The 23,121-nt window shown below is 44.0% G+C and overlaps 2 protein-coding genes across 5 annotated transcripts in view; one reads left to right on the forward strand and one right to left on the reverse strand.

Moving 5' to 3' along the window:
* Window positions 1–11,425, forward strand: part of GTF3C3 (general transcription factor IIIC subunit 3) — a 28,655-nt gene extending 17,230 nt beyond the window's left edge. For both annotated transcript variants that reach the window (XM_083407808.1, XM_083407807.1), the window contains exons 12-18: window positions 3,329–3,430; window positions 3,879–4,014; window positions 4,542–4,779; window positions 4,938–5,128; window positions 6,586–6,710; window positions 8,354–8,506; window positions 10,079–11,425. In XM_083407808.1, the coding sequence (XP_083263934.1) occupies window positions 3,329–3,430; window positions 3,879–4,014; window positions 4,542–4,779; window positions 4,938–5,128; window positions 6,586–6,710; window positions 8,354–8,506; window positions 10,079–10,201 (1,068 nt within the window). In that variant the 3' untranslated portion in view covers window positions 10,202–11,425. The remainder of the gene's footprint in view (window positions 1–3,328; window positions 3,431–3,878; window positions 4,015–4,541; window positions 4,780–4,937; window positions 5,129–6,585; window positions 6,711–8,353; window positions 8,507–10,078) is intronic.
* CCDC150 (coiled-coil domain containing 150) overlaps window positions 11,392–23,121 on the reverse strand; it is a 54,495-nt gene continuing 42,765 nt past the window's right edge. Inside the window, exons 20-28 of one of the 3 annotated variants that reach the window (XM_083406934.1) lie at window positions 22,917–23,086; window positions 21,988–22,114; window positions 19,294–19,488; window positions 17,312–17,380; window positions 16,487–16,648; window positions 14,988–15,074; window positions 13,686–13,811; window positions 12,807–12,945; window positions 11,392–11,506 (exon numbers count right to left, since the gene is read on the reverse strand). In XM_083406934.1, coding sequence (XP_083263060.1) covers window positions 12,841–12,945; window positions 13,686–13,811; window positions 14,988–15,074; window positions 16,487–16,648; window positions 17,312–17,380; window positions 19,294–19,488; window positions 21,988–22,114; window positions 22,917–23,086 — 1,041 coding nt within the window. In that variant the 3' untranslated portion in view covers window positions 11,392–11,506; window positions 12,807–12,840. Of the gene's footprint in view, window positions 11,552–12,496; window positions 12,946–13,685; window positions 13,812–14,987; window positions 15,075–16,486; window positions 16,649–17,311; window positions 17,381–19,293; window positions 19,489–21,987; window positions 22,115–22,916; window positions 23,087–23,121 lie in introns of those variants that run through there. The other 2 variants (XM_083406935.1, XM_083406936.1) reach the window with 2 other exon arrangements.

Consider the following 23,121-nt stretch of genomic DNA (forward strand, 5'->3'; position numbering starts at 1 on the left):
CTGTATTGTTTTTAACACTTGATTGGAAGCCGCCCAGAGTGGCTGGGGCAACTCAGCCAGATGGGTGGGGTATAAATAAATTATTATTATTATTATTATTATTATTATTATTATTATTATTATTAATTATTGCATTCCTATCTCAACCTTTTCTCCAAGGAGCGCAACAAGGAGTAGTCGTTTGTCACTAAAATTATACTCAATATTGATCCAGAGTAGATTCCAATGTATAGTTAGCAGAGTAAAAACTTAAACACGTTGCAGGATTCCCCCAAAATAGACCAGAGACAATTGTATTCCATCCAGCAGAGCTTTACTGCTGCTTGAAGGCAAATGGTCACAAATCCAATACATTCAGGATTGGCACTGTTCATAAGAAATCCAGTTGCAGCAGACTTAACTCAAACTTACAATAACCTTTAATAAGTCTAAACCTTAACACTATATACAGAACACCACACCAGAAGGAGAGATAGAAAATGTGAAACCCAGTCTCCTTCTGACCTATTTTTATAGTCAGCATGACCTTGACAGAAAGAGATAAGAGAACCAGTTTAAGCCAGCTGTGCTCAGCTTTCTCTGAAGGAATAACCCAAACATCAGGAACCTTCTACTTGTTTCCTTCACACAGAGAAGCTTCCGGAAGTTTCCAGAACCCTCTTGAATTAAGTAGAATAGGAAGGATCCTCTGCACATCAGATCAATACTTTCTGTACTAAGAAATGCAAACTGACATGGTTCTCTTGCCACACCTCCATTTTATTCTCACCACAATCCCTGTGAGGTAGATTAGGTTGAGAGGCAGTGACTGGTCCCTGGTTGCCTAGTGAGCGTCCTGGCTGAGTGGGGATTCAAACCCTGCTTTCCCAGGTCTGACACTCTGTCCACTGTACCAAACTCGTTTAATGTGCCTTCTAGGGGACTTAGAGGGACCCAGGTGGCGCTGTGGGTAAAAGCCTCAGCGCCTAGGACTTGCCGATCGAAAGGTCGGCGGTTCGAATCCCCGCGGCGGGGTGCGCTCCCGTCGCTCGGTCCCAGCGCCTGCCAACCTAGCAGTTCGAAAGCACCCCCGGGTGCAAGTAGATAAATAGGGACCGCTTACTAGCGGGAAGGTAAACGGCGTTTCCGTGTGCGGCTCTGGCTCGCCAGAGCAGCGATGTCACGCTGGCCACGTGACCCGGAAGTGTCTCCGGACAGCGCTGGCCCCCGGCCTCTAGAGTGAGATAAGCGCACAACCCTAGAGTCTGTCAAGACTGGCCTGTACGGGCAGGGGTACCTTTACCTTTACCTTAGGGGACTTAGAGTAGTAGTTGTTGTTCTTTATTAAATTTATATCCCGCCTTTCATCATAAGTCCTCAGGGCAGTTCACAGAGTAAAATACTGGATTAAAAATCAGTAAAACAATAGAGCAAAACAATACCCAACCCACTTCCCACAGACAGGTTTTAAAAGGCCAAAGGCCTGGTTTGAAGAGGAATGTTTTCACCTGGCACCACAAAATATATAAGGAATTTCCCAGGCGGAGAGCATTCCCCAAATGGGGAGCCACTACAAAAAAGGCCCATTCTCGTGTTGCCACTCTCCAGACCTCACATGAAAGGAGGCACACAAAGAAGAGGTTTCAGATTATGAATGCAGAATCCAGGACAGTTTAAATAGGTAGAGGTGGTCCTTTAGGTACTGAAGCCCTGAGCCGTTTAAGGCTTTATAGGTCAAAACCAGCACTTTGAATTGGCAACCAGCACTTTGAATTGGCAGCCGGTGCAGTCTCACCAGGATCGGTGTAATATGCTCAAACTGTCTTTGTCCCAGTGAGCAAAGCTGAAGTTTCAGAACCATCTTCAAAGACAGCCCTGCCATAAGGAGGCTGGTTTAAATCCATGGACTCTGTTAGGCTGATTAGGTCACTTTCTTCCCACAGTGCCTGCGACCCTTTTTATTTGGGGTGGTTTTCCAAGGGCTCAGAGGAAAGAACCTGATCTGCTGCTTGAGGCAGTTCATGTCAACTGCTTAACGTACAGAAGTGGTTGCCGTGGAGATCGGCTTGAGCTGCCTTCTGCATCTGCACAGTCGCCACGCACCCAGCAGTTCAGCATCTCCAGGTGGACAGGCCAGCACTTCAGCCCTGCATGAGATTTGTTCAGCCAGAAGCACACAAAAGGGAACAATTGTAGACATCTGTTCCTACTTCCTGCATTGACACTGAGATTGTGACTTGAGAATTCTGATCTAGGCAGTCAGGCAGATTTTTGTGGTTTGCAGCCAACAGTCATTGCATCTCCTTATGGGAACAGAGCAAAATACTAACCCTTTCCTTTCATTTTTACAAACCGCCTTGCTATTTCTTTTTGAAATGAAAGGTGGCAAATCCTTTTTTAAAAAAACAACACGTTTTTATTTGATTTTACAGATATAAATTTATAACAAAACCAAATACATATCCATATAAAGAGATTTCTCGAGTCTCTCCCCCCCCAACTCCTCCATGGATCCTCTTGTCAATGTTTTCAACTGCATATTATTTCATAGTCTATATTTTATATCTATCCATATTGTCCATACTACTTGTTACATTACAAGTGAGATTAAAATCCTGCTAATGTTTTCATCTGCTTACAGTGGTCTCCTAAGTAAAATATAAATTTTCCCCAGTAAATAAATCCTTTTAATAGTAGCAAATATTATGAGCTTTCTTGTTTACATTCCTCTTCTGCGTTTAAATTATTTGGAAGATGCTGTGCTGTAATTCAGCTGTTTTCTTTACTATATGGATAAATGCAGTGGCTGTTGCAAGTAAAAAGATCCTTCTCTTTCTGGTCCCTCAGTCATTGGGGGATGGAGGGGGACAAATTTCTTTCTAATGCCAGTAAAAGGTAAAGGTAAAGGTACCCCTGCCCATACGGGCCAGTCTTGACAGACTCTAGGGTTGCGCGCCCATCTCACTTAAGAGGCCAAGGGCCAGCGCTGTCCGGAGACACTTCCGGGTCACGTGGCCAGTGTGACAAAGCTGCATCTGGCGAGCCAGCGCAGCACACGGAAACGCCGTTTACCTTCCCGCCAGTAAGCGGTCCCTATTTATCTACTTGCACCCGAGGGTGCTTTCGAACTGCTAGGTTGGCAGGTGCTGGGACCGAACGACGGGAGCGCACCCCGCCGCGGGGATTCGAACCGCCGACCTTTCAATCAGCAAGCCCTAGGTGCTGAGGCTTTTACCCACAGCGCCACCCGCGTCCCCTTCTAATGCCAGTAGTCTATTGTTAATGTTTGTAAAGTAATAGATGGAAGAGAGGACTTTGTGCGATCTAACTTTCTCCATGTGGCGCTCAGGAACTGAAACTGCTGCTTCATCGGTCGACGCTGCTGTACTCTCAAGGCAACACATATGGCTACGTTGATTCGTTGCTCACCATGTTAGCCATGCTGTTAAAGGTAAGCAAATTATTGCATCTCCTCTTTCACACGGCACACTTTGTCTAAAACCCCCCCTGCTAAGTACATGATATTAGGTGTATATGGACATGATGACAACTGGGAAATTGGTATTATTATTTTTAAAAGAATGTGTGCTGTGTTTGGTGACTGCCTTATAGACATTACCCCTTGTTTGGGCCCAGTTTCTTTGGTTTCATGCAACAGGAACCTGTGGATAATATTCAACTGTTGACAGCTATCTGATTCAATTACACCAGTTTTATTTATTTTACATAAACCTTATTCGGCACCAGCAGAAATTCTGGCACTTTTCAGCTTGAGTTTGGAATACTTTCACAAGTTAAAACGATTGTCTGTACCTAGCCATGAAATTGACTACAGCATGGCTATTCAACTAACTTCCAATGTGCTCAACATCTTCAGACTCTCTTTGACTGTCTTCCAGGTTGCCATGAACCGAGCTCAGGTGTGTTTAATATCTAGTTCCAAGTCTGGCGAAAGGCACCTCTATCTTATTAAAGTGTCGAGGGATAAAATATCTGACAACGATGATCAGGAAACTACTAACTGTGATGCAAAAGGTAACGGCAGTGTGTGTTTGTATGTGTTCTCGTTTTTTAAAAAAGAGTCTTGTCCTAGAAAGCACTTTTGGCATGATAACATTGCCTCTTGCCGCCCCCTCCTTGTATGGTGAAGGTACGGAATCCGACCTCTGGTATATGAGGCTAGGCTATTTCTATCCTGTAATGTTCTGATTCTGTGTTGTTCTGGAGTTTTGCAGAGGTCTACATCTTTTAAATTGTGCATGTTTGTCAGATGTGTATTTCTGCTCTTCAGTTGCAAGAATGGAGAACTACCTGGTAGTTCTGTCAACTGGGTTGGATGCCATTGTGAAGAAGGTTTTCTTCTTATTGACAAGCATGTTACGGAAACAATTGCCTACAGATTATTTCTGCCAACAGTAGGCTTGTCTCCTTCAGATAGTTTTATTTGTAGCTTTTATCGCCTTAGGCTTTATTTTTGTTTTCCGCCCTGAGAATGGTCATACTGAATGATGAGCTCTTGATGTTCTGAACGGATTAAGATATTGCTTATAATTCTATCACAGCAATATTTGTGGTGCTTACAAGCGTGCTGACGAAAGACGACTGGTGGAGCCTCCTTCTGAAGGCAATCTATGCTTTGTGCGATCTTTCTCGCTACAAGGAAGCAGAACTCCTAGTGGACTCCTCACTGGAATACTATTCGTTCTATGATGACAGGCAGAAGCGTAAAGAACTGGAATACTTTGGTCTCTCAGCTGCAATCCTGGACAAGAATTTCCGAAAAGCTTACAATTACATCAGGTGAGTCGCTCCGAAGGGCTTCATTGGGCTGAAGGTGGACTGCACAAACAGCACTGCCTGTCTGGCATGCATCTGAACCAGACTCTTGCATTTAGTGATTAAAGAACGATTCCTTTGGTCACGGTGTGCAGTCTGACTGGTGTTTGCTTCCTCCATAGGATAATGGTCATGGAACATGTCAACAAACCTCAGCTTTGGAATATCTTCAACCAAATCACCATGCACTCGCAAGATGTGCGGCACCATCGCTTCTGCCTTCGGTTGATGCTGAAGAACCCTGACAATCATGCGCTCTGCGTCTTGAATGGCCACAATGCCTTCGTATCTGGTAGCTTTAAGCATGCTCTTGGTAAGAGAACATTAGTATTGCTTGATAAACATCACAAATGCAACCTCTGATGAAAGTGTGTGATGTTGAACTTCTCCACCCTTCCTTTAGAAGGCAGTGTTTCTCAAACTTGGTTCCCCAGACATGGTTGGACTACAACTCCCGTCATCCATCCCTAGTTAGCAGGGCTGATCAAAGTTCTAGTCCAGGGGTCAGCAGACTTTTTTAGCAGGGGGCCGGTCCACTGTCCCTCTGACCTTGTGGAGGGCTGGACTATATTTTGAATTTTTTAAAAAAAGAACGAATTCCTATCCCCCACAAATAACCCAGAGATGTATTTTAAATAAAAGCAGACATTCTGCTAATGTAAAAACACCAGGCAGGCCCCACAAATAACCCAGAGGTGCATTTTAAATAAAAGGACACATTCTACTCATGTAAAAACAGGCTGATTCTCGGACCATCCGCGGGCCGGATTTAGAAGGCGATGGGGCCTTCTGAACATGCCTACCCATGTTCTAGTCCAAGACGTGCTGGGAACCAAGGTTTGACAAACAGTGCTTGAGAGAGTGAGCGGGCTTAGATAATGTCCCTGATTAGGACACTGGAAGCCCTGCAGAAGGCTGCATCTCTGTGGGTATGCTCACAAAGCTCTTATCCACTCAGATCTGATGAGCATTGTCAAAACCGATTGCCTCTTAGGCAGATACCTGATAAACAAGACTCTAAACCAAAATAGCCTTTGCCATAATTAATCCGTTAGCCTTTTAAAGTGTCACACGACGCTGCGTGCTTTTGTTGCACAGCTACCCCTCTGAGTAGAGGTGAAAGGTGATGCTGGTTTGCTTTCATCATTTAGCTAAATAATTGTTAATGGACATAGTGTAAAGCGGAGCCTATATGTGTGTGTGTGTGAACATTTGTGAAGAATCTATAGGGAATTTTTAGTAAGTAAAAAAGCACAGCAACTTATGATCAGGAATGAAAAGGAGTTTGCTGCTACTCTTCGTAACTCACGAGCTGTGCAAGTTGAACCACAAGCAGAATGCAGGTGTCTCCCCACTTCTGCACATGCACGCCCACTGACGACAACATGTGTTGTTTTTGGCGCCAAAAGGGGGCAGGTGTGGAGGCAAAATGGGGGCCGGGAACAGAACCCCTGCGTAAGTAAGGATTCCGCTAAATCTGATGCTTGAAAAAACAGTGTAATCCACTTTTGTAAGAAATGCATGGTTTGGATTACAGAGCTGTTATGTTCCCTTTGCCGCCTCCACCTCCTCCCTAGTAGGAGCCCTGCTGAAAAAGTTCCCCCAAAGGTCAGGGGTTCCTGCTGAATAGTGGGGTGGCTAGGGAAGAGGGGGTTCAGGCAAAGGCAACTTCAGTAAACTGTGTTCTTTATGGAAGCATCCGAAAGCCTTTTTGTTCAGCATGTGGTTTTAACAAACAGTATTTCAAAGCCATTCGCTGTTTCCTCCTAGGGCAGTATGTACAAGCTTTCCGTAGTAATCCCAACGAGCCTCTCTATAGCCTTTGTATAGGCCTGACTTTCATCCACATGGCCTCTCAGAAGTATGTGTTAAAAAGGCACGCGCTTATAGTACAGGTGAGTTTATTTTTTTGGATTTTGATCCCACTCTTCCTCTTTTGTAGCACATGCTTGCATAGCATGTTCTCATGCTATGATGTTTTATTGTGTTTTTAATATTCTGTTGGGAGCAGCCCAAGGTGGCTTAGGAAACCCAGCCAGATGGGCAGGGTATAAATAATAAATTTTATTATCTATCTATCTATCTATCTATCATGTTGAGTGGCAAGGGTTGAAATGGGTCTTATTATGGTTTCCCCTGAGTGCAGCTTACTCTGAAGTCATTATTGATCATTTTGTTACAGTTTTACACACACGTATGGCTATTCTCTCTATTTAAATACTTGGTTTGCTGTGGAGAATATATGGGTTAGGTACATCGTGGGCAAATAGCCTCAAACATTTTGTGTCGTTTCACCTCTATACCATTTTTCTACCACAGCTATGAGCACCCAGAATGTATTTTCTGCTGGGATTTAGCAAACAGACCTGTGCAACCATAGGTCTCTTAACACACAAATTGTACTGGAATTACTAAAAACAAACCACTGTAGGCTTCGTTTTTCTTAATTATGTAGTTATTATGTACATAATAATTTTATTCTGCCTTTTCCCCATTCAAAACCAAAGCAGAATTTTCTTCCCTTATATTGATTTTATAACTCCTAAAAGCCCTAAGATTAAGGCTGCAGTTCTATTTTCACTTCCTTGGGAATGAATCTCATTGAACTCAGTGGGATTTACTTCCGAGTACAGAATACTTAGGACTGATATGTACAAAATGTTGCTGCTGTTTAAGATTCCTAGCTTACTGCCTAAAGACTAAGTTAACATATATAGAGATGGAATGCAATCCAGTCCCAGTGAAACACTTTTTAAGTCCCACTGATTTTTAGGGGAGACGATTTGATGAATGTGAGCTTAACTCTCTCCCATTCCAGCTAACAAGAATGAAAACGTCTATGCCTTGACTGGATTGTATTCTACCTTTATGCAGCTTGAAAACTATTTACCTGTTTGGATTTTTAGCCTTCTCTGAGTGGAATAGCTAACAGAACAAAATACTGTACATTATATCAAACTCTGGCCACTAAATCCTCACTCTGAGATCTTGCTGGTATGAGCAAAGGATTTTAAATGTTGCTGTGCAAGTCTGTTCTGCTGCTTGTCTGTCACCTTGGCAGAGGAGTGTGTATTTTTCCTTCTCTTGTGTTTTCTTTAATCCAGTTCTGTTTGTCATCTTGGATGACATTTTTAAACAACATGGGAATGGATGGTTTTAAAATTCCATTCTCATTCCAAGTATAGTCGTACCTTGGTTTCGGAACAGCTTAGTTCCCGAACCTTTTGGCTCCTGAACACCGCAAACCCAGAAGTGACTTTTCCAGTTTGCGAACTGTTTTTGGAAGCCAAACGTCTGACGGGGCTTCCAGTTGGCTGCAGGAGCTTCCTGCAGCCAATCAGAAGCCAGGCTTTGGTTTCCGAACGTTTTGGAAGCTGAACGGATTCCGTTTGACTTCCAAGGTGTGGGTGTTTTCTTGCCCCAGCTTCAAAATCTTATTGGGGGCAAAGGCGGCTCTACATTTGACTCACTCCTCCTTGTTCCTTAGAATTTCTGGTTTTCACACGAGACCTTTCTCCCTCTCCCACCTTGTACACAGGGCTTCTCGTTCCTCCAGCAATATCTGAGCCTCCGTGGTTCCTGCCAAGAATCTTTTTACAACTTAGGCCATGGCCTTCATCAGTTGGGATTGGTACATTTGGCAATTCACTATTACCAGAAGGCACTGGAGCTCCCCCCTCTGGTCCTAGAGGTAATGTATGGAAATCTTAAAGGTAAAGGTACCCCTGCCCATACGGTCCAGTCGTGTCTGACTCTAGGGTTGTGCGCCCATCTCACTTAAGAGGCCGGGGGCCAGCGCTGTCCGGAGACACTTCCGGGTCACGTAGCCAGCGTGACAAAGCTGCATCTGGCGAGCCAGCACAGCACACGGAAACGTCGTTTACCTTCCCGCCAGTAAGCGGTCCCTATCTATCTACTTGCACCCGGGGGTGCTTTCGAACTGCTAGGTTGGCAGGTGCTGGGACCGAGGAACGGGAGCGCACCCCGCCGCAGGGATTCGAACCGCCGACCTTTCGATCGGCAAGTCCTAGGCACTGAGGCTTTTACCCACAGCGCCAGCCGCGTTCCTTTTATGGAAATCTTAGCCCATTACAATTGAAACAGACATTTGAGCCATGCTTGCAAAGTGCAGGGTTTTCCATTAACGGTTTTAGCATACTATGCTCCATTTCCTGACATTGTGGAAGGCCAAGGGAGGTAATCCAAAGTGGTACTGCTTTTAATAAGAGATGTTAAAGATTTGCAAAATAAATAAATAAAATTGAAGCACAAAACATAATTTTGGGTGGGTAGCTGGAAGGTTTCTTGCTGAAAAAGCAGGACAAATAGTGCAAAACACCAACAATAGAGCTTTTGTAGGAAGTGTGCTTACACTCCCCAGGCAGCTAAAAATGCTAACACCGCCAACCCCAAGAGACGGCAAGGTTGAGTTTTGTGCCCAAGGGACTCCATTCGAAATGGGTTATCGATAAATTGTGCCCCTTGATGCATTTCATGACCGGGCCAGGCCTAGTTGCCTGATTGTATTTGAAAATCATGACTATACCAAGCAAATGCAGGCAAATTCCAGCTCTCTCTCTCTCCCCCACCGGCAGCACTGGCTTTAAAGATAGCAAACCTGCCTCCTAAAACAGCACATAATTCCGATCATTGTTAAGTCTTGCACAAACGTATGAGGAATTAAGACGATACCGCCCTCCACCGACAGGAAATCTATTCTTGTCTGCATTGAAAAGTTGATTTTTGCATCTCATGGAAGCTGCCGGGCTTCAGTTTGCATGTTGCACTGCTTTGAGATGAGTAGACCACTAGTCCCATCTGAAGTGGCCTTTATGTTGCTGCTGCTGGAAGGAAAGGGACAGTTGACATTTCCTAGGAAAAATCCTGTCCTTCCATTTCCCTAGGAGGTTGTACACTAAGGAGGAGCTTGCTGCTTCAGAACTTCATCCGCCACACAAAGACTCAGCTATGTTGCTGGGCTTTAAAAAATAAGTTTGACCATCTTGACACACAGTTTCAGAGTCACCCCAGGGGTTTGCTTGCGTACCACTTTATAATTTCTCGAGAAGTGTAGCAAATTCAAAATCTGTGTTAACAAAGAGTATGCCTCCCAGCACTTGCCTTCTGAAAGAGGATTTGAGACCTTTCAGAATGCGAGCTTTGGCAGGCTGGAATGTCTGCTGGGTTGTCATGTATGCAATATGAGACAAGTACCCCTTTTGTTGCGCTTGTTCAGGCAAGTTGTTTTTCTTCTCTCAACCAGGGAATAGAAGCAGACCAGACAGACTTGCGAAGGGATATTGCCTTCAATTTATCGCTCATCTACCAGAGCAGTGGAAATATTAGAATGGCTCGGAAAATGCTGTACACGTATGGAATTGTGTGAGGTGAAAGCCGGCATCGAAAACTGATCGAATGAACTAAGATGGATTACTTTCCTTGCTTTCGAGGAACCTGGAAATACGCTGCTGCCTTTCATGGATCTGAGGCTTTGTGACACCGGGCAAAACTATGCTTACAGATTTCTCCAGATTGGCTGAACGTGAAGCAGCCAAGTAGATGGTGCAAGTTTTCACAAAGAGGATCCCTGCTAAAGATTGAGCAGATCTGAGGCGTGACACTGACCCCAGCCTGACAGGTGTGCTGGAACGTGCAGTGTTCCATACAAATTGTGAACTGAGTAAGTCGCACGTCTTAACAGCCAAGCACACGGAACATGAGACATTTTGCTCAGAATGTACAATTAGGAGAGAGCACGAACAAACGAAATGTGCTAGATAACTCACCAGCAAAAAGGCTTCTACCTCTTCAGTGGAAGAAGATCAGCTGCCTGCTTTCAAGGATATTTGAACATACATTAGTCCTCTGTGTCTGGAATACCCCATAATCGACGAACCTAGCGAAACCTTTGGATCCTTGTTCTCTGTGTGTGGTTGTCCAACAGTTCATTACTAAGGAGATTCTGAAGTTACTGTATTGTTTGCTTGTACGAATGTGAACTTGTCTGTGAAATCTAACCATTTTCTTGCTTTTCTGAAACCGGAGAGACAGAGATGGTTTGAACTAAAGCTATACCTGCTCACCTTGAAGTAAGACCCATTGCGACTTATTTCTGAGCAGACTTATACGGGATTGTGCTGTAAGGTGCTCACTCTGCCAAGCCGCGCTTGATTGCCAGTATACTGCAAAGACGTGTCTGTCTAGTTACCCTTCAGAAACACAATCAACAAGGCAGCCCTGTGTATAGAAGTTTTTAATATTTGATGTCTTAATGTGTTTCAGCTTGTTGGAAGCTGCCCAGAATGGCTGGGGCAACCCAGTCAGATGGGTGGCATATAAATAATTTTTATTATTATTAAGGGTATCCGCAACCATTCCTGTGCACAGGACTGCAGTCTTTAACTATGCAGTCACAAGCTCTCATTCCCTCCCCTGTCCTTTGCATATAATATATATATATATATATATATATATATATATATATATATATATATATTATATAATATAATATATATATAATATATATATTATAAATGAGTTATTGGCTGCTTTAAAATAATTGTGGTTCCAGAAAGCAGTTAAACCTTGTTTGATTAAATTCATACATTACTATATTTGCAACTGTCATTACTTCTCGTATACGCAACATGTCTTCCTACAGGTGAGCTCACCTCATCTTCGTGTATTGCAGCTTAAAGAGGAAGAAGAGGTTGTTCATCAGGGAGAGAAACACAGACTGTTGTAGAAAACAAGAAGTATGCTTTAATTTTTAAATACACACACACCCCTCCTCCCTACACACACACACATCAGATTTATATATTACACAGTAGTGGTCAGAAATAAGAGGAAAGATACCAGAAGGACAGTACATTCTTGCCCATGATTTAGGGTGGCTCTGAGGCTAGTTCTGCTTGGTACCCAAGCTTCCTTTTGGAGGCCCAAGCAACTGTTCCTAGCTCTGTGAATTTGTCACCTGCCCCTTCCACTTTAACGATTCTAGAATAATCACAGTTTGCATAATATTTCATCACCAATGATATACCGGATTGTTTTGTGCCTTTGGGTTTGCCTTACCTAATAGTTAATGAGCAGAGCAAGGCACCCACACCTCTTGATACTCAGGGAAGAGGATAAGGTTCAGTACATAGCAGGAATAGCCAACATAGTGCTGTTCAGATGTTTTACGCTACAGCTCCCATTATTCCTGCCCTGTCGTCCATGCCGCCTGAGGCTGATGTGGATTCAAGCCCACCATCCTGACAACATCATATTTGCTCCCCCTGCAAGATATAGGTGCGGACTGTTATTGTCTGAGTTGTTATGTTAGAGGGAAAGCATTTTCCGCAAGCACTGCACTTTTACAACAGCAGGAGATGTATGTTGAAGGGTAGCTTTGAGCAAGCACAAGTCCTATCCCATGGAACATGGCAAGCTGATGAAGGGAGACATAGACATTTCGGAAACCAGCATTGGTGCATTTAAATAATCTACGACACTGCCCCGTTTTAGGATTCAGCTCTGCTATTTTTCCAAAAGTCCCCAAGGCCTTTACCTACAAGCCTATCCTGTAGCAGTTACACCCTCTGGGCTGCTTGTGCATGTATTTGGCACAAGCTTGCCCCTCACTAATTGTAATTGCAGAGACCCCAGGGGGAAGCATTTAGCAGGGTGGGGGGGCTGTAGAAACAGTTTTTTTAATAAAACAGTTTGAAAGTTCCCCAGAGGCATTATAAGAATCAGAAAGTTGAACCCAAAGAGTTAGAGGATTCCTAGCTGCCAGTCAAGTTTGTGTGTGTATATATATATACACTTTTTGAAAAGGACTTTTTCTTCATTCCTATAGAGCACAGCTAGTCACACAGGAGGTCTTTCTCTGCTAGCTTCAGGAAGGAGATAGATGCTCACATAATAGGTCCAGCCTTAGGCTCCGCCTAGGTATAGCATCACCGGCAGCCTGAGAAGTGGTGTTCACAGGTACAGGATTATACCTTGCAGCCTGGAACCTCCTGGCAAAGCAGCCCTTCACTTGTTCAGCTCACTTAGATATTTCCTCTTGATGAACTGCAGGTGGTTCTTGGTCTCCCAGCGCTTCAGGCATGCCTGAGAAGGAAGCTTGGTCGGCCTTTCCTGTTGACACATAGGATGCTTAGTCAGAGCTGCAAGTAACTCACAGAACATGCAAGAGAAAATATTGATGTAAGGCGAGCAGATCAGCCTTTTAGATTGATAGGGCCAGGTTGTAACTCTTGGCTAAGCCTAAAACACAAACCTCTAAGATCCACTAATCTAGTAAGCGGATGCCTTCATCTATCAGAGGAAAGTCAGTCCAGCAAGAAATATCTGGAACAGCCAGATAATCTGTTAAGTTCAGAACAGAGGTGAGTTTTCAGTGAGGGACAGTCTCTCATGGAGGATGAAGGCTGAAGGGTTTGAGGAAGAAAGCTGATAAAAGTTTCAACGTCTACAATCCTTTCCATTTGTTATGATTATTCTTCCAATTAAGGTACCAACTTCCTTCCTCTTGGAAGCCTCTATGCCTCCGGAAGGCACATGAAATGAAAGACATTGGCAGCCCACCTTAAGAAAGCTTCACCTGTTGGACAGCTAGTATAATGAGCCATGAGTAAAAAAAGGGCGCTCTCTCATGAATTCTTCACACTGCCATTTTAAAAACGAACAAATCTTGAGGTCTCTTGGCACAGGCATAAAGATTGATTGCAACCATCTTCATAGCGCATAAAACTGAATTTTTACAGGCACTCCCAGTATACTGCTACTCTCAGCAGCAGCACAAACAAGGGAACAAACCATTAGAGAGCCTGTGTCACGACACCTTTTTTGTTTGTGGACGGTGTTCCCTTACTGACCTCTTTCTCATACTCCTCACAGAAGTATTCTCCAAGGTTCTTCTGCCTGTTTTTCACCAGTTCACGCTGCAGACTATCGAACTTAGACTTGAACCAGTGGTGCGCTTCCTCAAGGTTAGCAGTTATCTGCAGCAGGGAAGGCATTCAAGCTCAGTTACATTCCAGCCTCATGGTCCAGGGATCCTTTGACACAAATCACCTTGTCAAAAGGTTTTTACAACTTTGAACGTCTTTCTGTAAAGACTAATCCATAAGGTTAATTCATCCTTGCTCCCAGTCATCAGTACAAGTCTGATAAGGATCAGACATATATCGTACTCCCCAAAACAGGATCGGATCCCGTTTTGTATTATTGTTATATAAAGCAAAATAAATGCTTATCATCTTTTAAGGACCCTGTTAGGATATTTCTGTTCCACCTTAAAAGGGAGCAGGATGTTTGTGTCACAGCCTGCACATTTCCAGTCTCACAGGATGTTTCTGTTGTGTCTTTGCTTTCGTTTCTATCTCTCTGCCGGAAACTCTCAAGCAGGCAATCATGTTTTTCTTTGTTCTGATCAACGCTGAATAAACTTGTAAATCATGCTCTCCTGAGTGTATCTTTCGCTGTGCTTTATCTGCTGATAAGAGCGTACATCGGCTCTAGAATGTGGGAAGCTATTTCTAGAGCTTGTGTCGCTAATTGCTGATACTGCATGTCTACGGGAGATCAATGGACGTCCGGAGACGACGTGGAGGTCAAGATGGACTTTGTCTCCCTGGCAGTATCCCAACAGACCCCTCTTACTGTACCTACCGAGCTCGGCCTCTTAAATATCTTGCTTGCAACTTAATTAACAAAACAATAATATCATTTATGAAAGCAAGACCATTAAATAGGTTTTGTGAAAACCAGAGTGCACATTTGTGGACAAATTACAATGTTGGCACGCAAATGCGTAACTAATATTTTGTAATGTTAAGGTTAGGCATGACTGGGTAAAGTGAATATAGTCGTGTGTAGAGTAGCCTAGAATACGAGAAATTGTGCACCCATCCTTTGCACAGTAAGGATTTAAGAGCAGTGCTGTAATCTGAGGCACAACTCTTAGGAATGTGTCACCTCCAGCTGATTTGCAGCAACATTCATACAAGTGTGTGTGTATTTTGTGTGAATTCCCCCTCGCATGCTCAGAAGTCTCTACAGCTATCATACCAAACTCTCTTTTTCTTTGATACGGTTATACCTCTCACTGATCAGCTGCAATACTGTTGTGTTATACGGACACGGCAATCCCTCTCCATCTCTGCTTCAATACTTACATGTTCTGACTCTTTGCTGGCTTCTTTCAATTTCTGTTCAGTCTCCTCTTTGCATTTCTTCAAGTGCCTGACTGTGTCTTCCAAAGCCTTGAACGTTACGGAAAAGTCAGAATGAAATCATTTGCCATTCTTCTGCAGAGCAGTTTGCTCTTAGGTCTAGATTCTTAACTGATGCCCCACACCCAACCTGGAAAACAGAAGCTCACTTCTATGGACCTCTTTGCTATGGGCTTCTTACGATGTACAGGTGAAACTCGGAAAATTAGAATATCGTGGAAAAGTTCAATTATTTCAGTAATTCAACTTAAAAGGTGAAACTAATATATGAGATAGACTCATGAAATGCAAAGCAAGATATATCAAGCCTTTATTTGTTATAAATAATGATGATCATGGCGTACAGCTGATGAAAACCCCAAATTAACAATCTCAGAAAATTAGAATATTAAATGACATCAGCAAATAAGGATTGCAAATAGAGCAATATTGGACCTCTGAGAAGTAGAAGCATGCATATGTACTCAGTACTTGATTTGGGCCCCTTTTGCATCAATTACTGCTTCAATGCGGCGTGGCATGGATGCTATCAGCCAGTGGCACTGCTGAGGTGTTATGGAAGACCAGGATGCTTCAATAGCAGCCTTCAGCTCTTCTGCATTGCTCGGTCTCATGTCTCTCATCTTTCTCTTGGCAATGCCCCATAGATACTCTATGGGGTTCAGGTCAGGCGAGTTTGCTGGCCAATCAAGAACACTAATCCCATGGGCACCGAACCAAGTTTTGGTACTTTTGGCAGTGTGGGCAGGTGCCAAAGTCCTGCTGGAAAATGAAGTCAGCATCCCCATAAAGCTCATCTGTGGAAGGAAACATGAAGTGCTCCAAAATCTCCTGGTAGACGGCTGCGTTGACCCTGGACTTAATGAAGCACAGTGGACAAACACCAGCTGATGACATGGCTCCCCAAATCAACACAGACTGTGGAAACTTCACACTGGACTTCAAGCATCTGGCATTGTGTGCCTCCCCATTCTTCCTCCAGACTCTGGGTCCTTGGTTTTCAAATGAGATGCAAAAGCTGCTCTCATCAGAAAAGAGATTTGCTTCCTTCCGCAGATGAGCTTTATGGGGATGCTGACTCCATTTTCCAGCAGGACTTTGGCACCTGCCCACACTGCCAAAAATACCAAAACCTGGTTCAATGCCCATGGGATGACTGTACGCCATGATCATCACAATTATAACAAATAAAGGCTTGACATATCTCGCTTTGCATGCCATGAGTCTATCTCATATATTAGTTTTACCTTTTATGTTGAATTACTGAAATAAATGAACTTTTCCACGATATTCTAATTTTCCGAGTTTCACCTGTACAGAGCTAGGAGGCTGGGGAAGAGAGCCGATGATGGAGGCCTAAGCAGCCGCTGCCATGGAGGCAAATGCCAAAATGTGCTCAGCAGCCACAACCCTTTAGCTTGGTGGGGCCGTGGTGCCATTACCTGACACTCTTCCTGAATCCGCTGCCTTTGCTTCTGTTCTGCGACCAGCTGGTTCTCAAGGTTTCTGTTTTCTGTTTCCATAGCTTGCTGATTTCTGGCTAGCTGCTGCATCTCGCCTTGCAGGGTTGTTAACTCAGCGACAAATTCTTTGATCCTAAGGGACTACGGCATGAAAAGAAATCAAATCCCATTATGAGACAGACCAAGTTGCGAGATTAATAGTCAGAGGGGGAGGTGAGCCATTGCTTTGTTATCGTGTTTGGATTGTGTGTTTGATTTGGAAAACCCTCCCCTGGGAAGACTGATTTATGGCGCAACTGGTCTGGGAAAATTAATGAGCAGAGGCTTGGACTTTATTACATCGGAACAGACTAAAATGGCGCCTGCCGCCCGAGCAGGACTTTTGGATCAGCGTGTGGTGATTTAAGGAGAGCCTTACAAGGTTCACACAGAAATATAATAATGCTTGGTTTAACCTGCCTGCGGAAACAACTCAGAGGTTATTAAGAAGAAAAATGATAACAACAAGAAGCCTGGAAGATGGGATTTGTGAACATCAAAAGCAGCAGAAATGTGAGATGATCGGACCCTCACTGAACTCGAAACATGGGAACCCCCAACAAAATTTAAAATTCGGCAAAATATTTGGACTTTATAATATGTATTGGTATAATTTGGAATAATTAATGTGATGTGATTGGATTGTTGAATGGAAAACTTAATAATTTTTTTTTTTTAAAAAAGAAATCAGATCCCGTGACCCCAGGCACACGTTTCAAATCTGGTTTCCACTCTCCCACCTGCTCCACAGAAAAGAGATTCTACCTGCTCGTGGTTTTTCTTCTGGTACTGCTGCTTCATCTCCTCCATTTGCCTCAATTCCGTTTCAATCTCCTGGAAATAAATCACAAAAGCGAATAGAGGAACGTCCCGAGAAAACACCTTGCTTCCGTGACAGAACAAAGTTATTATTAAGCGGCGCCTGCCTCTCTCCTGAAGTTTTGTTCCGATGCCATTCAACAACAGGAAGCATAGTTAAATCTCACAGGATTGAGTGAGGGGGAGGTGAGCCGTTGTTCTGTTATCATGTTTGTATTCTAAGTTCGATGGCAAATCTTCCCTGGAAAGACTGATTTATGGTGCAACTTGTCTGGGAAAATTAACGAGCAGACGCTTAGATTTTATTTCATCGGAACTGAGAAAGATGGCGCCCGGCGCCCGAGCAGGACTTTTGGATCAGCGTGTGAAGATTTATTGCAGGAGAGCCTTACAAAGTTCACACAGAAGTATATGTTTACTTTAACTCGCCTGTGGAATTAACTCAGAGGCTATTAAGAAGAAAAAGGATAACAACAAGATCGAAAGACGGGATTGGTGAACACTAAAAGCAGTAGAAATATGAGATGACTGGACCCTTACTGAACTTGAAGCATGGGAACACCCAACAAAAATTTATAATTTGGCAAAATATTTGGACTTTATGATATGCATTGGTATAATTTGGAATAATTAATGTGATGTGATTGGATTGTTCAATGGAAAACTTAATAAAAATTATTTAAAATAAATAAAATAAATCTCACTGGATTGTGCCCACAAATAGTAAGCCAAGGAGGGAGAGGCTATAGCACTGCCCTCCAAAATAAAGCAATGTTGCACAGCTGTTGTCTTGCTTCCCCTTGGACATAAAAAGTGGGACAGAGTGTTGGGCAGCAAAAAGGGTTATGAAGCAAAGGCAGATTATGGGGACAGTCAACTAAAGGCCCAGGAATTTTAAGCGCTAGCATTGATGGCCCTAAGCAAATTCCTTGTTGTACTTAGGGCTGGGCAATATCTGGTTTTCAGCTTCGTGATATATCACCAGCTAAACATCGCGATATACTGACATATCACAATGTGTGAAATGAAAATGGAGCTATGTAGAGGCACTGGCTGACTTCACCGTTTTCCCCACATTGTGATTTTTGGAAAACACACACGCATCTTGATTCACAATAATTATAAAACCAGTATTATGATATAGACTTCAAACTGGTTTGGGGCAATGTACCACCCAGCTCTAACACACATCATATTTCGCGATACATTGCTAGGTCAAAAACTATGAAACCGATACCACAATACGGGCTTCAAACTGGTTTGGGACGATATATCAATATGGCACACATCCATAACTTATCCTTACATTTTCCTACTCGCTCAAAATCATTTGACAAGTGGCAGTGGTTTGTAGTAATGAGAGTAATGATGATCCACGTTCTATTATTTAATACAGCAATTTTTTAATCAGTCACAATTGGCCCTGTCAAACCTGCTTCTATGCACACACCTTTTGCCTGTTTCCAAACAGAATATATAACTGAAAAACCCAAACTCCTACCTCCCCGGCCCTGATCTAATAGAAGACACTGACTTGCCAGCTTTTATCTGTGCTGAAAATGCAAAGGAAACTTAAGAGATCAATGCAATTTAGCACTGTGTAGCGCAAACTGCGGGAGGCAGTGGAAGACAGGGGTGCCTGGTGTGCTCTGGTCCATGGGGTCACAAAGAGTCAGACACGACTAAACAACAACAAGCACTAATCTACTTCAGCAGGAGCCAGTTGGTTTGCATTTGCAATGGAAACTTGGCTAAGCACATTTTCCTCCCGGAACACAGTGAACAGTTCCATTTGAAGTCTCGGTTCTATCTGGTATCAGGTTGATACTGAGGAGTGGAGAGGGCAACTTTCAAAATGGTAGATTGCAGGATGTGTTAAAATCATTTGCATGAAACATACACACACACACCCCCGCAAAACGGCTCACCTTTATCCTTCCTGCATTTTGCGCGTTGTTAGTCCTGGCATTGAAGTACTGCGTGATTAACGCTTTCTGTCTCTTCAGCTTCTCCTTCTGGCTGGCCAGAGCTGCCTCCTGCTCGGCTACCTTGGCCCGCAGTTCCCTGTTAAGGCGTGACATTTCTCCAGATTTAGTGCAGGCCTCCTCCAGGGCTTTCTTCAGCTACAGGGCACCAAGAAAGGGCAAGTTCATGCTCACTTCAAGAAGAAGAAAAAAGGGTGCTCAACACGCACTTCTAAACGACGGTTCTGCTCCCATCACCCCAAGGGCTTTCCAGGTCTTGGTTTCCTATCCTGAAGGCAATTTGTCCAGGGCTTGCTGGTGGAAAGGGGGAATATTTTCAGCCACATGAATAGGGCCAGAAGCAAACATGGGTGTGGCCAGAGAAGGCAGGACTTGGGTGAAGAGGTGTTGCTCAGGGAGAGTTGCCAGACCAGGGGGGTGGGGCTTGGACAGCCATGGGCCTCAGGTTCCTCACCCCTGGTCTAGGGCTATTATTATTTCTTGAGAGTAAGACAAGTCCCTGGTTAAAACTCCGGGTAAGCTAGATCAGGGTTTCCCAAACTTTGGTCTCCAGCTGTTTTTGAACTCCCATCATCCCTAGCTAGCAGGACCAGTGGTCAGGGAAGATGGGAACTGTAGTCCAAAACCATCTGGAGAACCCTGAGCTAGATGGACACAAACTCTGACCTAGTCTCAAGCTGCTGTCTATGTTCCTGTGATTTTAGCCAGCTGCAGCCTCATGAAAATTCACAGGGGTGCATATATCCATCATGCCAAAAGGAATTGAAAAGTGGTAAGTCTGCCATTTGAACCTTGGTTGACACCTTTAGGTCAGCTCTGAATGAAAATGCCCCCCCCCCCAGGGAAAGAACACACATTTTATCTTCCTCTGTAAAGGTAAAGGGAACCCTGACCGTTAGGTCCAGTCGCAAACGACTCTGGGGTTGCGGCGCTCATCTCGCTCTATAGGCCGAGGGAGCCAGCGTTTGTCCACAGACAGCTTCCAGGTCATATGGCTAGCATAACTAAGCCACTTCTGGCAAACCAGAGCAGCACTCGGAAATGCCGTTTATCTTCCCACCAGAGCGGTACCTATTTATCTACTTGCACTTTGACGTGCTTTCGAACTGCTAGGTTGGCAGGAGCAGGGACTGAGCAACGGGAGCTCACCCCGTCGCGGGGATTCGAACCACCGACCTTCTGATTGCCAAGCCCTAGGCTCTGTGGTTTAGACCACAGTGCCATCCGTGTCTGATCTTCCTCTATAAGGTAAAGGGTAAAGGGACCTCTCACCATTAGGTCCAGTCATGACCGACTCTGGGGTTGCGGTGCTCATCTCGCTTTATTGGCCGAGGGAGCCAGCGTACAGCTTCCGGGTCATGTGGCTAGCATGACTAAGCCGCTTCTGGCAAACCAGAGCAGCACTCGGAAATGCCGTTTACCTTCCCGCCAGAGCGGTACCTATTTATCTACTTGCACTTTGACATGCTTTCGAACTGCTAGGTTGGCAGGAGCAGGGACTGAGCAACGGGAGCTCACCCCGTCGCGGGGATCTGAACTGCCGACCTTCCGATCGGCAAATCCTAGGCTCTGTGGTTTAACCCACAGCGCCACCCGCATCCCATCTTCCTCTATACAACCCCACAAAACCTAGAAAATAAAATAACTGGCTGTTAAGTCGGGGGGGGGGGCATTGCTTCTATTCATAGCCCTCTTTGCTTCCCTAGGAGCAGTTTCCATCCAAACATTTTGCTCATGGTTGTTTAAGCTGTGGTTTGCTTTACAAACCATGAATTAACCTTGAACCGTCTCACAAAAATTCCAGTGAATAGCTTACTTCTCCAACTTTGTTTTGTTTTCCGCCTGCTCTTTCATCACGTCTTAAGAGGCAATGCTGGGTTCTCACAATTCCAAGCCACAGTTCAAACAAGCCAACAGCAAACTGTCGCTTCGAATTATTGTTTTGTTGACAGTAAACAAACCAGTTATGTGTGAATACTGCCCAGCTGCCATGGTTTAACAAATGCTCAGCCACAGCTTAAGAAACAACAATTTAGCATTATGTGCAAACTAGGTTTAAAGGACCTTGACCAAAGAGGAAAAGAAAATCAGAGCCATGGCACTTACGCTGAAATTAACTTATTAACTTGGACTCAGCTAAGCACATTTATTTATTGAGAGTTGGAAACTCATATATATGGGGAAATATTCAGTTTCTCGATAGGATAAAAGCTTTTCATTTCTTTAATATAAAGAAAATGCAGGGAGAATGGGAGATAAAGGGAGAATGAAAGGAAGAACAATTCTAGGAGAATTAAAAAGAGAACACACAAAGAAAACCATCAATTTGGGTAAGAAGGTGGAAAGAAGAGTGAAGGGAAAGGAACAACATATCGAGAGAGTATGAAAAGTTGAATGTGAGGGTGGGGAGAATGATCCATGATTTAAAGTTGGCTTGCTTGGAAGCCATTAGCCAGAGTTTTCCAGGTTCATACGTAACAGGAAGCAATGTCTAAGTGCTGAATCCTGGCTTGTTCAGCTACTTGCCCAAAGGGAGCCCGTGCATATCCTGGCTTATGAAGCCAGGATTTTCACCTTAGCATTTACGTGCAACCGTGACCACCGAGAAAAACTCAAAACTCTTCCACCTCCTCACACCTCAGCCGATTCCTTTTGAGCAGCCTTCTTGGTTACTTCCCGTTCCGTCTGAAACTGTTTCTTCAGAGTCTCAAGGCGATCTGCATACAACTTTACTTCCAACTTAGTTTCCTCAATTAACTGGTCCCTTTAGCAAGGCAGAGGGAAATAGATTAACAGGAGGTCGCTCACTTTTTCAGGAAAGTAAAGTCTGAAAACATGCAGCACTGATGCTTCCCAAATGTAATAATAATAATAATAATAATAATTTATTTATACCCCACCCTTCCCAGTTCAAAAACTGGGCTCAGGGCAGCTAACAACAAATTTTAAACACTTTAAAACACTTAATTATAAAAGCAGCATAAAATACAGTATAAAAACATGAATAACAATAAAATTCAAAAATCAATTAGATAATCCCCAGGGCTAGCTGGCTGAATTGCTCCTACTTGGGCCAGTGAGGATGCCAGGGGAGAATTAGCTGTAGGGTCCCAGAGCGGGTGATCTTCATAAAAGGGGAGGGGGAGGGAAGAGAAGAGAAGGGAAATAAAAGATCAGGCTGAATTCAAATTAAAGGCCAGGCGGAATAGCTCTGTCTTACAGGCCAGACGGAAGGAGGTTAAATCCTTTTTCCCCCCTTTGCAATTCATTCCCCATCGAGACTCTGGGTTCCTCAGACAAATTTCAAAGCTGCAGACCCCCTCTGCACATTTAGGGCCCTGCCTTGCAAAGCTGACGGCTCAGCAGGTAGCAAGTATATGACAACCATATGTCAGGAGTGCTCTGATGGTGTTTCCTGCTTGGCAGGGGGTTGGACTCGATGGCCCTTGTAGTCTCTTCCAACTCTATGATTCTATGATTCTAAGTTTCTACTGCCTTAAAGGTCAGATCCGGAATTCAGCTGTTCAGACTGGAAAGGCAAAATCTCCTGCCTATCTAAGTCTTACCTGCATTCCATTAGTTCCTGACACTCGGCTTCTTTGCTTTCCAGTTCATCTCGAATAAGCATAAGCTTGCTTTGCAGAGCACTGTTGGTCTGCAAAGTTTGCTCTAAATTTTGGGCAAGTTTCTTGTTGTCTGCTTTGGAGGCCTCCAGAATTTTACAAAGAGCTTCCATCTTTTAGGGGGAGAAAAGCACAGGGTAGCAATGAT

Source organism: Podarcis tiliguerta (genome assembly GCF_965153285.1).
Source record: "Podarcis tiliguerta genome assembly, chromosome: 1".
Taxonomy (NCBI): domain Eukaryota; kingdom Metazoa; phylum Chordata; class Lepidosauria; order Squamata; family Lacertidae; genus Podarcis; species Podarcis tiliguerta.